General features: G+C 40.6%; 1 protein-coding gene across 7 annotated transcripts in view; it reads left to right on the plus strand.

Moving 5' to 3' along the window:
- Positions 1–11,003, plus strand: part of lmf1 (lipase maturation factor 1) — a 100,857-nt gene extending 89,854 nt beyond the window's left edge. For all 7 annotated transcript variants that reach the window (XM_088613141.1, XM_088613147.1, XM_088613146.1 and 4 more), the window contains 4 exons: positions 1,228–1,381; positions 1,706–1,889; positions 4,344–4,456; positions 10,240–11,003. In XM_088613141.1, coding sequence (XP_088469267.1) covers positions 1,228–1,381; positions 1,706–1,889; positions 4,344–4,456; positions 10,240–10,414 — 626 coding nt within the window. In that variant the 3' untranslated portion in view covers positions 10,415–11,003. The remainder of the gene's footprint in view (positions 1–1,227; positions 1,382–1,705; positions 1,890–4,343; positions 4,457–10,239) is intronic.
- The last annotated feature ends 4,049 nt before the right edge of the window (positions 11,004–15,052 follow it).

Consider the following 15,052-nt stretch of genomic DNA (forward strand, 5'->3'; position numbering starts at 1 on the left):
CTGCATTTGAAACCATTGAAATCGATTGCAAAGAACTTATGAGGGGCTAACTGTCTAGTAGTAGCAGTATCCAGAGTTCTCATAATATTCTCTCGCAATGCTGGCCACATCTCTTCATTACACCTTGCTACAAAAAGAGCCAAGAGGGATAATTAGAGCTCAAGAAATCAATATTTTCCCCCATAATTAAGCCAGCAGACACACATCTGGAAGACTTCACCCAGTCCTAGTTTTGGCAGCCAAGGAGCAAAGGAGCTTCCATTGTTACAGAGTGAGGGCTTTTAGGCTGGTGCAAATTAATCACTTGTTATTAATGCATTCAGGGCCAAAGCCCCTAAAAATTAAATGGGTGCTTAGCATTGAAAAATGTAGTAAAACAGGAGCCCAGTTTTATTTTGCATTCAGTAATTGGTCTCTGAGGACCAACTAACACTTTCAGTTTTATGTGAAGGATCTTTATATTAACTGGGCATGAAAATTGTGCAGGACTGTTTTTTTACGGTACTCAAACATTGGGTCTTACCGGCAATTAAAGACAAAGAGGATTTTTTTTTTCACACAAAATATATATTTATATACATGAGTCTTAGTTTGATTGTGTAGTCTGGAACTGCAGATGGCTTTGCGCTAACAGAAAAAGTTTCTCTTTGTGAAAAAGAGGAACAGAATCCTTCTATTTTGTATATGTATTGAATATGCATCACCTTTTACTTTGATGATTGTATCATCCATAATATGGAAATGAATATGTCAGCAAATTGAGTATAATAAATAATAATAAAAGTGCTGAAATGGGCTGTAGACCCACTCTTGAAAGTTGCTGATCTATTGCCTCAAATAGCCCATAGATGTCTACCAAGAAATGAGCAATAGCTATTTCTTAATAGATGTGAATTTTTTTGTCTTTTTAAATAAAAAATCTTTCCACTCTTTCCCACTGTTGTTACGATCCTATTTTAAGGTGTTGTCACCAAAACGTTTTGTTTTGCCCAGGAGACATTGCCTTATCTAGTCTTAAGAGCTGATTAAAAGCATATGCATGAAGTGTGTGTTTGGTGAACCTCATCTGGAAAAGAAGGAAAACTTGGAAGTTTCCAGGATTTGTCAACATTAGAAGAATGCTCAGTCAACAATGAGACCCCCAGTTGTCATATAGACCGTCGTCCATCTGCTAAATGACTGGTTCCATAGTCTTGCTTACTGACTTTTTCTTTGTGTTTTCCCAAGGCACCCTAGTCCGACGAGTGGTGAATATCTCTCTGGGCCTCCTGATAGCCTACCTCAGTTTACCAGTGGTGCTAAACCTGTTGAGCTCCAGACAAATTATGAACACCTCCTTCAACCCGTTAAGAATAGTAAATACATACGGCGCGTTTGGAAGGTACTACTTACTCTCAAGACATTCTGTACTGACACAGTGATATATTGTGAAGGTTGATTGCCACGCTAGGGCCCTGGGTTCGATTCCAGATCTGTGATAAGTGAGAGAAGGATGTTGTATTGCAATTGTTCATCAATGTAATCGATATGAAATAATCTGTTCAGGTCATAGATTGACCTGATAGTGTTGCACTTGTATTTCAAACATTGTGTGTCGCAAACACATCCATCTTACATCTTAATTTCATCTAGATGAGTCCCTGGTAGGTTTTGAAAAAGTTACAAAGCGTGATGTGCCTTGCATTGCTTCTCTCTCTCTTGCCAGCATTACGAAAGAAAGGACAGAAGTCGTCTTCCAAGGCACACATAGTCCTGACCACGCCGAGCCCACAGCTATCTGGGAAGAGTACGAGTTCAAATGCAAGCCAGGCGATCTGAGGAGGCGTCCGTGTCTAATCTCACCATACCACTATCGGCTGGATTGGCTGATGTGGTTTGCTGCCTTTCAGGCAAGTGGCCTAATATAGGTGATGACAGCTTCCTAAACTGAGGACCGCTCTTTATCCAAAGGGTTGTGGAAACGAGATACCTAGCTCAAGAAACAGCTGAATGGGATCCTGGAATCTATGAGCTACTAACTTGCTTGGAACTTGTCTTCTGTTCTTATATAGTATACGGAGGGTCTTGAATTTGGCCCCTCTTTTTCCAAAATATCTCTTCCCAGAGATACCGTGCCTTGCAAAAGTATTCATTTTCTTCCAATCATATCCCATTTTGTTGAATTACAAATGAGGTATAACACATTTAGTTAAATTCAGTATTATTAAACAAACCATGAATGCTCAGACTAGTGATGTCCATCAGCGCCACTGGATTTTCCTGGCCCAGATGTGAGAAATTCAAGGCTGTCATGACACAGTGGTCTCCAGGTTTCATAAGATTCCAGGAGGTTCTTGTATATCTGCTGTGAAGAGAGATTAAATTCTGCTCTTATGTTTGGACTACATTAAAATTTTAAATTTTAGTCAGTGCTTATAAAATAAAACTTAATCGAGGCAATTTTATTGTAAAAAATTCATGTAATAATTAATGGAATTACAGTTGGAAAGAAATTACAATTAAAAGGCATATTTGCCTTATGAAGACTACATCTGTTTTTTTTTTAATATTTAAAAGTGTGGAAGTTCACACAGTAAAAATTGCAACGATGTAATATGATAATTTTTACTTAAGATAACAAGATGGCATACTCCAGGCTCCTGGTTCTAGGCCCCTGTTCATTGTCCACATTGCAAAACATCATCATTATGAAGCCCAATTTAAAATGTTGCAGTTAGGCAAATAAACTCCTAACGAATTAAATTGATTTATGCTTTGATTATACAAGTCAGAGTATGGAAAGAAAAATGAGATTTAAAGGGGCTTGTCACGGCATAATTACTAGTTTTCCATTGTCTCATTCTTTACTATGATTCAGCTGCTAACACTAGCAGAAATACCTTTACAAAAGTAATTTCCTCTAAGAGCCCAATGAGCAAATTATTATTATAAACACTTCAAATTAAACCTGAGTATTACTCTCCAAGGCATGATTAAGAAGCAGTTACACGCTTTTTGCAGTTGTGGTCTGCCCCCTGCTGTTTTATTCAGAAATGTAAGCTAAAAATATATCCTGTTTGGGTACGATACAGGAAGATTTATAAAGTATCACTGTAAGCTAGTCAAAGCGACTTGGCCACAATATACTATGGGGCCAGTTGCAGGTCTAGAGTTTCAAGTGAGATGCAAACACTTGATTTTGGAGGTGCTTTTGTGTTACTGAGTGGTCAAGGTATGATTCATTGGATCCAACAGTGATGTTACAAGCACCTATGCCCAATGCATGAAGCGTCAAGTGACCATGAAATTGAATATGCTTGATAGAGTGGAATAAAAACAAACTGTGGATGACGCATATCTTCCTGTCCGTGATGATCACAGATTTCTGTTCTTGAGTACCTTCTCTGGCCAGGTTTCATAAAGGTAATGCTCGGCTTACAACTTAAAGGCGTGAGGGAAGGTGCTGTGTTTCATATCGTCAAACTGGAAATATGGGTTTCTGGGATGCCAGATGAACATCCGTGCAGAGATTCTTGTTAAAATAAAGTTTTATTTCTATAGGAACACCTCACAAGCTTACATATTAGCTTACAATGATCACTGAGATAATATGACACTCTGTTAGGCACTGAAATGCAGAAAATAGTAAAGTAAGCACAGGTCCTAAACAAAGCAGCACCTGGCAGTGGTGACAGAGCTTCAGTAATTGCTGTGAATTCTGCCACCTTGTAGCCTGAAACTGGCTGCAGATATGATATTCAGACCATTAGTATTACGCTTGAAAATTGAATAGTATTCAGGTTTATACCTGTATAATAACCTCATCGAACATTTTATGACATTTTAGAAGAAACTATAACAACGGTAACAGTATTAAAGGTACATTTTCATTGAAGTTGATGCAACAATAATTGTGAAAAGACGTTACATTACAGGTTGTTCAATATAAGGACTAAAAGTCTTTTATAAGCTGTTTTTAACCTGTAACGTGTGCTTACAAAGTGTCAGTAACCTAGTAAGAGCTAATCTTTGGTAATGATTAATGGTGTGTTTCTTGACAATCAATTTAGTCTTGTTCATAAGTGTAATACTGTATATTACAGTATTAATAGCTTGTTGTATGTTTTATTGAAATATGCATCCATAAGCTAAACTTGTGCAGAACAAAGGCATAAGTTAATCTATTATTCATGTTATGGAACTACTGCACCATTCCCGTAAATTTTCAAGTGTATAATACAGACGATCACTTTTCATCCGTTTCGGAATACGAGTAAAAGGTTGACCAACAGAAGTCCTGCAGGGGGGAGGTCACATCAGCCAAAGCCAGGAGTCTGACCATCTCAACACCTTTCCCCTTGCAGACATACGAGCAGAATGAATGGGTGATCCATCTGGCGGGAAGACTGCTGGCGAATGACTCCATAGCTTTATCGCTGCTTGCACACAATCCATTTGAGGGCAGAAAACCCCCAAGGTAAGCTTTGGTAGAATCCTCATGTAGAACTAAAAAGGCTGTGTCTCGGTGCCCAGCGCTGGAACGAGGAACAGCTCAGTGTACTAGCAGTGTCGAAAATAGAGAAAACGAATGGCTATTTTCTTAATTAAATTTCTCCAGTGCATCGCCCCAAAACATGCACCTATATACAGTCTTCCGTATTTAAAACTGGATATGGAATACTTAAAGAAATAATATAAGCAGTGAAAGGAACAAAGAAGAAAAAATAAATTTGAGACATGAGTGTGAGATCAATGTGCACCTTTTCTCTGGTGTAATGAATTATTCAGGAAAGGATTGTACGTATTGATCCTCTGTGACTAAGGCCTCCATCCAACTGGTTTTCGATTGTTTGGGCGACATTTGCACTAAGAGCTGATGACGAAAAGGCTGCAGTGTTGCCAGATCATGGAACAGAAGGCTTAAAGCGAAGACCACTGTAATGACAGTGTTTTTCTCGGGCGTCTTTTCATTCGCGTCTTCACGTTTTTGTGTAGAACTCCGCCCTGGTATTTCAGCCGCCATTACGAATGATAGTATGTTCATTTTAACTGTGCATGACTCATAATTCATTTCTACCCCACATTGCATTGGCTGTATGAGAGGGTTTGTGAGAGGATAGAACAAGCTACTTAGCCATGGACATTAAAACACAAGAACAAGATGCACCTCTTTACCCTAAGGGTTGTGGGAGCATGGAACCAGCTGTGCTGCTGAAGACCTGGCTTCCTTTAAAAAAAACAGCTGAATGAGGCGTTGTAATCCCAGAACACCAGCAGGCCTCGGAACTCACTCGCTTAGTTGGTAATCCATTTTCTGCTGCAGGCTCTGAATCTGATTTGTCACATGCAATCTGTCATTCGCACTGGGTCATGCACTTGATGAACTCTGCAGGAACACATGATGAGCCACAATGGTTGTAGCACACAGATTCTAAAACTGCCCAGGCTTCCTGTAGATATGATAACCACTGAAAAGCCTTAATAGTGCTCACATGCTTGAAATTTATGGTGATGGCTGAATTATTGTGGCAGGGAACGTACATTTTTGGGTGCAATGACAGCCAGATTTGCTGCTTTCATAATTGTCGGTATGTATATGCACTGGGGAGAAGCAATTCAAGACAAAATAGAGGCTTAGGCTTGTAACTAAGAGAGGCTCAGTGCTTCACTAAGATGGCCTTTGGGATATTACTTACAGTTCTTTTTATACCATCATAAAAAGGAAATAACTTAGAGAAGGTCTAGAGATTGACAACTAGACCCACTCCTGAACTGATGGCTTTGGGTGGCAGAGGAAGGGAACTAAATCTTTCTAAAGTTCAGTAAATGACAGCAGAGCTGGAGAGTTTATGAGCTCCACAAAGTACAATATTGCAAAGAATAAATAAAGCTTACTGCCGCAGTTATCTGGGCCAGTTCACACCACAAAATGTGGAGATTTAATGAGAAACCGAACACAGGCAGATTTAAAGCAAACTCAAATTCTGAAATAATTCCCCTTGTCATTCCACTGACTTTGCAGTAGAACGGTGCCATTTAACAAAGTCTGGGTTTTCCATGCAGGGTTAGATATATAATAGTTTTTGATCAAGAAGTAATGAGACACATATCCCACCCTTCTTCCAGCCTGTGTGTTGTGCTCTTATATCATATAGCTTCCCAGACAGGCTGTTAATTTGGACAAAAAGGAATTCCTGTTTTTCCCTCTAAAATTTCCAGCTGTTGCCCCGGAGACAGCTGCTCTCCTCTGGAACTAATTACAGCTGTCCGGGAGATTTAAGGCTTGAACCAGTGACACGAATATAGCTACTTAGTATTGGTTCGTTCAGTTGTGGATGTCATAATATGCTGACGCACAGCAAAATGGGAAAGGTGTCAGGGGTCAGCTGCTACTAGGTATTTGGCAACATGAACTTCTTTTGTCCACGGCCTCACAGTGACATTCTGGGGTGAGGAGAGGTTGTAGAAAGGGGCACATGTATAGGTGACAGATGGAAGGAGGCACTTGAACCCATCTTCTGAGGAACGGTCTCTCAGATCAATCCCTGCAGTCCCTGAGAGGGAGTTGTAGTTGTACAGCTCGGTCAATCAGTAGACGTTTTAATTTAAATTGTGCAAACCTGTGATTTATTTGGCCGATGCTTTTATCCAGAATGACACGATAAATGGGAGGAAATGGGAGTTTTAATGGTGAAATTTGGGTGCTCAGTTCAGCAGTATTGTTGCACTCGGGATTTGAACCCATAACCTTCACGTTATGAGTCCAGAGTCCTAACTACTGCTCCACACTGCCGCTGAGTTTTTTTTGCCATCAGTAACAATGTTTTGATTGAGTCTATTGACACAACTCATTTGCACAAAATATTGATTTCTATTTTCAGAGATGCTCTTACGAATGTGTTTCTAATTTATATTCAGATATTTAATCTGACACATGTTCGATGCTACAGAGTGTCAGCATTTTGATCAATGATGAAAATTGTTTTCACAGAAATAACATAGAATGTTGTGTAGAATGAAGAGGGTTTCTCCTCAGTAGTGAAGTTTGTAGCTGTGCTCTTATATTTTCATCGGTTCAGGTCAGGAATATGGCAACATCTACTGCAGAGGTTGCATGTTCTTCCCATGTTTGTGTGGGTTTTCACCAGGAGCTTCAGTGTCATTGGTTGGTATTGCATTTAAAAATGAAATGAAATATTCTGATATAAATAAAAGGAAAGTTAAAAGTGCCGATCATTCAGAGCCGATTGAAGCGGCAAGAAAAGAAATCCCTTGCATGGCATTAAACTGAGCTCCTCTTTTAGTCTACAAGTCAAGGGGTTCATTCTAAAAAGAAATAATGCATTAAAACCACATTCTTATGAAGATTTATTATCATAACTTTTATGGTAGTGGTTACAACTAAAAATATTTCTCCAACTTTCTGAGGGTTTTGGAAGATTTTGTTTTCTTACATTCACAGATAGAGTAATTGTATCCATTTATTCTATTTTGATTGGGGAACGCTCAAGAATTTCAAGAGCCGTATCTCCAAAATAATAGACCTATAAACTTTGGCATTTCCACTACTGGAAATGACATTGTTTGGTGCTTTAGTTTGGTTTTCACCACACTTTTTGTTTCATGAGAGAGGCTGTGTGCGCCACAGCTAAATGTTCTGGCCTTAACTGTTGATTTGTTGTTTAGCATTACATAGCACCTGAAGTCAGCTACAACCGTGAGGAATTATCCTTAGTATTTGTCCAATTTGTCATTTTAAGGTCAGGACTAGAATATAGCTGTAGAATATATTAACATGAACAACATGTACAACACCTGTTCCAGTCACTTTCCCAGTTTTATGTAATATATACTGTAGCACTGGGTCCCTGGATTCCGTTCCTGCTTTGCTGTCTGCGTGGAGTTTGTATGTTCTCTCGGTGTTTGTATGGGTTTCCTCCAGACGCTCTGGGTTCCTTCCAGAGTCCAAAGACATGCTGGTAGGTTAAGGGGGAACAGGTCCCGATTTCTAAGACTGGTTATTAAATCTCGGTAACAAAATAAAGTTATTGACGCTCTGTGAAATTTGACAAAATCCAAATTCAGCACAAAACTGTGAACTTTGTGAAAGTACTATAAGTCGCCCTGTTGTTGCAAACCCCTGAGACTGAAACCACAGGCAGAGTGAGAGTTTGCCCGAATTGTGATGTGAAGCGGCCCTTCCTGCTCAATAGTCCCTCTAATGACTAATGTAATGTGATGTACGAGCAATTCAGTACTCATACAGCAGCAGACATTTCACCACAGAAATGTGTCAACATGATCTGCATGCAGAGTTAACAGAGTTAAGTTGTATTTGCCGGCAAAACAAAGTCTAGAGCAATATTTCTCTTGGATTAGACGGGATGTATTCACTAGCCTGCTTGGTAACAATGTGATAGAGCTGCTTCACCTAGCTGGAAATTTTATTGCTCCATTCTGAATCGCAGAATATTGAGCTGCGCTTACCTGGAAATTTAATCTATTTTGTGATGTAAATTGGAGGTTTTACATGTTACTGTGTTCATTTGAAAATAAATGGTGACAACATGGTGACTTACAGTACTTCCTCAAACTTCACAATTTTGTGCTGAATTTTCTTTCTGTGCCGCCAATGAATTTATTTCACTGAGATTTAATAACCGGTCTGAGAAATTGGGACTTCAGTTCCCCTTTAAGCTAAACTATGACAAGACTGAGGGCCAAGGTCATAGGCTACCTTCAACCATCTATCAGTTATCAGAAAGCCACTTATTATTGTTAGTTCAGAATTACGGCAACTGCAAACCTACCCTAGAAGCTAAAGGTGTCAGGACAAGTCAGGACCACACCCTGGATGGTACGCCAGTCTATAGTTGGGTCCACGCAAGACACAAATTAGCTTAACCAGCAGGTTTTTGAGAGCTGGTAAGAACCCAGGGCAAAACATCAGCTTTGTAAAGTTGTGAAATCCTTCCTCTGCCCATCCGATGATGGAAAAAATGATGGATGCCTTAATTCCATCAAATTAGACCTCTAGTGTAATACCTTATTACTGAGGTGTCTTCTAAGGTGCCAAAAAAGCTTCATTATGTCCAGAACTCTTCGGCTTGTTCACATGTTAAAAATGCTCTGCACTAGAACATAGCTCCTGTGCTCTATGAATTCTGCTGGCTCCCTTTGAGATTTACAGTGGACTTATAGGTTCTTCTGCTCACATATGAACAGTTTGCCTCCAGATAATTGAAAAGGCTCATTGTATGAGTATAGCCCAGTACCTAATCTGGGCTGATTGAGGACTTTTTGCTCTGCCAAACAGGATGCACACACTGGGTTGTAAAACCTTCCCGTGTGTAGAGCCATGTCTGTCTGTAGACGTCCTGGTCCAGATCTGTCTGATAATCAGCATTTGTCGTTATCTTTAAAACTTGCTTATTTGACCGGATTAATAAATCATTTCCAGTGTTATTATTATACAATGTAGTTTTACTCATGGATTTAGGACAAATTCCAAATGCATGAAATTGTATTTGGCTAATAAAGTGATGTTATGTTATAAGGCAGACTTACTGTGCTCTATGTTTTTCAGTTCCTATACTTCTGTTACATGTAATATTGTGTAGTAATTAGATTAAACAAAAAGCACTTAGGAATAGACTTATTTTTTTACATCTGTTGTATTTATCCTTCATTGTAAAGAACATTTTTACTTGGTCTTTAGCTCCCCCTTGTGGCTACTGCTTTCTCACCCATTTCCAGGATGTGTTGTTTCCTAAATCACACCAGTAAATGAACCTGGTCAAAGCTACATCTAATTATATGATCATGTTGTGAATAATGTACTAATATTGTTAATATAAATGCAAAAAGTAGAATGAAAATTATAATGTGTGCTCCCATGCTTTCATCAGTTTTCCCTTTTTTGCCTCCTATCTATTATGGACCACCGACACACTCAAGCGTACTCCAAACCTGTTCACAGTTTTCATGACTGGAGTGCCGCAGAATACCTGTGATTTCTTATAGGATTATTTAGCATTTTACACAGTTAGTTCTTAGGAAACCTGCATATCTTGCTAGAGAAACATAATGGTGTTTGTGTCATTTTTAAGCTACAGTTGATTGATTGTCCTACCATTGACAGGGGAACACTGCTCTGCAGGCTTTCAACAAAAGTTCATTGTGTTTCCAGCCTTACTGGCAACACATAACTAGGAAAGTATGTTCTTCTAATTCAGCTCCTTGTTTCTCTGTTCTTTTCAGGTGGATCAGAGGAGAACATTTCCGCTACAAGTTTAGTGATCCAGGCGGGATCCATGCAGCACAAGGCAAATGGTGGATCCGGAAGAGAATCGGCCCCTATTTCCCTCCTGTCAGTCTAGCCGGGCTTAGGAAGTACTTTGAGGCTCGACACTGGCCCCACCCTGACATTCCCTGAATAAAACAATCGCTGAACAAGACTTGTCTGTGCGTAAGGCGTCTTTGCACAGTTGTCTTCACACAAGAAATTCACAAGTTCATCAGTTCAGTGTCATTCTTTTTGGTGCAGTAAACTGAATGATCAGTCAGAAGAAAAATGATCAAATGTGATAATATCACTGCGTGCTTTGTGTATGTTCAGTTCTTTGTTCCTGATGTTGGTCAGCATCAAGGCCTGGCTGTTAGTGAGGCTTCCTCACAGCTCTGGGGTCCTGGTGTCAGTCTTAGTCTGGAGCACCTGCTATGTGGAGTTTGCATGTTTTAAGGTTTCTTTCAATGCAATGTTCAGGCTGATTTAGGCAGAAATTCCCTGTATGCACACCCTGCAGTGGGCTGGTGTCCCATCTAAAGAGTACTCTCGCCCTTTGCCCTGTGCGTGCCAGATTTGGCTCACTCTCATCCTCAAAGGACAGAGCAAAAATTGAAGATGAAGAGATGTTCCTCAATTTTGCAAGTTTAAACTTCAATATACCGTCACACTGTATATGATTTTGTCCCTTTTGTTGGATACTGAATAGAACATTCTTTAATTAAATCACTCGCAGGAATGTGAAGGCTACATCATTGCACCATAAAACAATGTGTGAACTCCTAAACCACTTTATTAATCATTTGAAATCTGATGAAACAAAAAAAAGAATTTAAAGAAGAAGAAATTAACCAGCTCATCCTTCTCTCTTGGATTCTAGTAACTTTCTGATCACCTTGCTAAACCGTTTCTTCTAAGAGCTCATTGAAGGAGCTTCAATAACACTGCTCTGTAGTTTGCTCTGTACACCCACAGCTCTTTGTGAATAAGTGCTTGCCATTCTTAGGTCAGGAATGAATGTGCTCTTTTGTTTTAAGGTTTTCTATGGTTCTGCTTGCTGTCTTGAGACTGTTGTGATGTCTGTGGATTTGGGTAACGTGGCCTCCCAGAGCAGTCTTTGCTCTAACCTGAAAGAGGTCTGTACTCTGTGAAGGAAAAACATCAGTCTTGTCTGGGTCTTTCTCCTCTGGTTTAGAGATTGCTGGCCTTGATGAGGGTTATTCTCACTGGCTAGAAATTGGTGAGGTAGGGTAGGATTAGCAATGACCTGTAGCTTGGCAGTGGCCAGTACTCTTGCAGTGTTTTCCATGCAACAGTCCACCACACAATGCTTAACTCTACTGCTTGTACTTTTGGCTGGCAGCCTGAGATGACAATTGCTGAGCTTATTAAGGCTTGTCAGTATCTTAAATTGGATAGTCTGTGTGTGTATTTAAAACATTTGCCGCTTCAAGGGCTGTACTGTATGCCTGATGTGTATAATTATGAAGTGGAGTTTGAAAGTTCAAGAGAAAAACACAGGCTGTAGAAATACAAATAATGCCACAGTTAAGAATATGTTAAGAATAACATTAGCCAAAGTGGTTAAACAGATATTTTAATAGAAATCTCATAATTAATAATAACTATATTTAATAATGATAATTATTACTATATAATTGCTCATACTTATATAGCACTTTCCTGCACACTCCACTCAAAGTGCTTTACAGGTAATGGTGATTCCCCTCCACCACCACCAGTGTGCAGCCCCACCTGCATGATGCAACGGCAGCCATAGTGCACCAGTATGCTCCCCACACACCAGCTCTCAGTGGGGAGGAGAGCAGAGTGATGAAGCCAGTTCAGAGATGGGGATTATTAGGAGGCTGTGATTGGTAAAGGGAAATTTGGCCAGGATGCCAAGGTAACACCCCTACTCTTTTTGAGAAACATCCTGGGATTTGTGATGACCACAGAGAGTCAGCACCTCAGTTTTATGTCTCATCCAAAGGATGGCACCTTTTTACAGTATAGTGTCCCCGTCACTATACTGGGGCATTAGGACCCACACAGACAGCAGGGTGAAAGCTTAGCTCTCCCAGGAGGTCTCCCATCCAGGTACTGGCCAGGCTCACTCCTGCTGAGCTTCAGTGGGGTGCTAGTTGTGAGTTGCAGGAAAGTCAAAATGCTATTGGATTCCAGGGAATCATAACCAGAAAAAGAAAAAACATTACAAGTTCTAGGGAGATCCATTATCAATAATTAATGATGTTAACTAAGAGCTTAATTTAGAACAAAGCCTCTGGCTCAGAATAATTTCTGTCATAAAGGAAAGGGATTCAGGAGCATTTTTAGGATTTTTTTAGAAAACAGTGTGACTGTAGTTCATCTCTAATAGAGTACCAGGAAAGTTTTTTCACATCCTACAGAACACTCACTGCTTTTTTCCATTGTTTTATCTCTGAACCTTAATCTTCGGATCCTGCTTCTTGGGCAGAGATATTTAATCCTGATAAAATGGGCTAGATTGTCCATAACTAACTGTGACAGTGTTGCATAACCACAGCAGGGAGAAATATTTAATTCAGAATGCTAGTTGCCAATTACAGAAAACTTAATCTTAGTCCTCTTTAGATGGTTGTGCTGACCAGGATGATAGATTCATTAAAATGTACTTGAGTGACAGTTTTTGAACGATTTGTTCAAATGGAAAAACAAACTTTGCAACCTGCAAACATTTGAGGGTTAAGTAGAGACTGGATGAAAAGCTTGTAATTTTAAATTCAACATCACATTATATATAATATAAAGATATTTTAAACAGCTTTTATCAGTAAAAACCAAACTGCACTTAAGATTTAAAGGTGGCAACCCCCACCTTTAAATTGAACACTGCCTCAGAAAACAGCTTTATAAACTACTTAACCTCGATTAAATTATTGAAGTAGTAAACTGTTGAACAAGACTATTTCATTTTCCATTTAAGCTCATTATTTGAGGTTTAGAAAAGGTTAAAATACTAAAAAATTTGAAAACTCATCACACTCAAGGGCGAACATTCCTGTGTGCATTTTCTAGTGCTTTTGAAAAAAAAAATGGGCTGGTGGAATGCATTAGTTACATAATGCATTTCATGTCAGGCCATTAAAGCAGTTTAATAAAACAAAAAAAAATTGTCCACTCTGAACCAGTCTGACTCATATGTTCTGTTTTGTAAGATTGATCATTATAGAGTCCTCTTAATAGATGTTTTCCACAATACAACGAAGTCCAATTTAAAAAATGAAAACGAATGAGAATCTTTGAGAAAGAAAAGTGAGCGTTTAAGTGCTCTGTGGGCAGTTCCCAGAGGGGGGTCTATGGTAGTACTGGGAATGGTTGGCTTGGGCTGTTGGTGAGAAACTGGATCCCTTGTGTGGGTGGGGGGGCTGATCCCACCCCGGCGATAAAGATGGCAATACCGAGAATGACCACCTGCCATGAAGCCACACAAGGAAACCAGGTACCCTCCTCTCTCCGAGTTACCAGTCCAATCGCGGAAAAGCCAAAGGAAATCTGGGAACGGCTGTGGGATATCGCTCCCGAGACCCAAAGAACCCAAGATCCAGTGGGAGCGGAGTCCTGGGGAGTTTAGGCCTCCCTAGCAGCTCCAGCACCAATCCCCCATTTCCCCACAGATGGGCTCTGAAGGGAAAAACGGGAAGGACAGGTCAAGATCCAGGATTCCGGAATAGGGGATGAAGCCTGTGTTCCAAAGATGGCAGGAAAATTACGGCAATGGAAAACCCACAATGTCTCCGCCGGATCTAAAGCCCCCCCCACCCCCCCACTACCAAATGGACCACATGGGCTGAATAACCTTTCACCTTTGGGGAGCTACAGTGTTTCCTTGGGTCTGAGAGAGCTGTAGCTGTGGAAAGCTTGACATATCTCCCCGTGTTTGAAGGGGTGAGCCCCAGCAGCGGCACACTGGCACCCAGCAATCTGCGTAACAGACTCCCCTCTGGGATACAGGAGCATCACACAGCGCCAGGGCTCAGAGCTGCGGGGGAAAGCTGGCTTTGGCTGAGCTGGTGTAGGGGACATTGTGAGCCGGTAGAGAATAGGACAGCAATCTTGGTTTAGGGTTCACTGTCAATGAACAATAGGACGGGACTTGTACTTGATCCTGGTCCAGTGAGAAGGGTGTTGGGACTTTATCCAAGAAGAATGTAAAATAGGTGCTTTTACCTCCCTGTGGGAGCGGTATCTCAGCCATCAGTTGTTCGGTGTGGTTCTGTGTTTCTACCGTCTCCGAACTGGTTTGCACAGGTGGTAGCCAACAGCCAACTGGCAGCGCAGGCCACACGCATACAGGAACAATTTAGAGGAAGCTGTTAAACTAGCCAGCACGTCTTTGGAAAGAGGGACGAAAACCAGAGCAGCTGGCAAAACCCCATACAAACACGAGAACAACATGCAGGCTCCACACGGAAGGTTTGGAGACCGGCGGGCTGTGAAGCAGCAATGCTAACTGCGACTCGGCACTGTAGAATGGCAGAAAGAGGGTATCTTGATCATGTTGTATTTGCTACTCTTACCTTTGTTGGTAACGCGTATTATGATTTTTGCTTTTGCCCAGTCACGCATCTTCTTAATTAGCAAAGACACGAATGGTGCTCGGAGCATTTCATCGGTGTAAACTCTGGGTGGCAAAAGAAAATAAACCAGTTGTGTAATTCTAGTTAATGTACACGTTTATGTGGTCCCATTTCGATGCGACAAGCGAGGTCCGTCCTGTCTCACACGGTCCGCGTGATCTTCCAG

Source organism: Lepisosteus platostomus, chromosome 19 (genome assembly GCF_059453375.1).
Source record: "Lepisosteus platostomus isolate fLepPlt1 chromosome 19, fLepPlt1.hap1, whole genome shotgun sequence".
In the NCBI taxonomy this organism is placed as follows: Eukaryota; Metazoa; Chordata; class Actinopteri; order Semionotiformes; family Lepisosteidae; genus Lepisosteus; species Lepisosteus platostomus.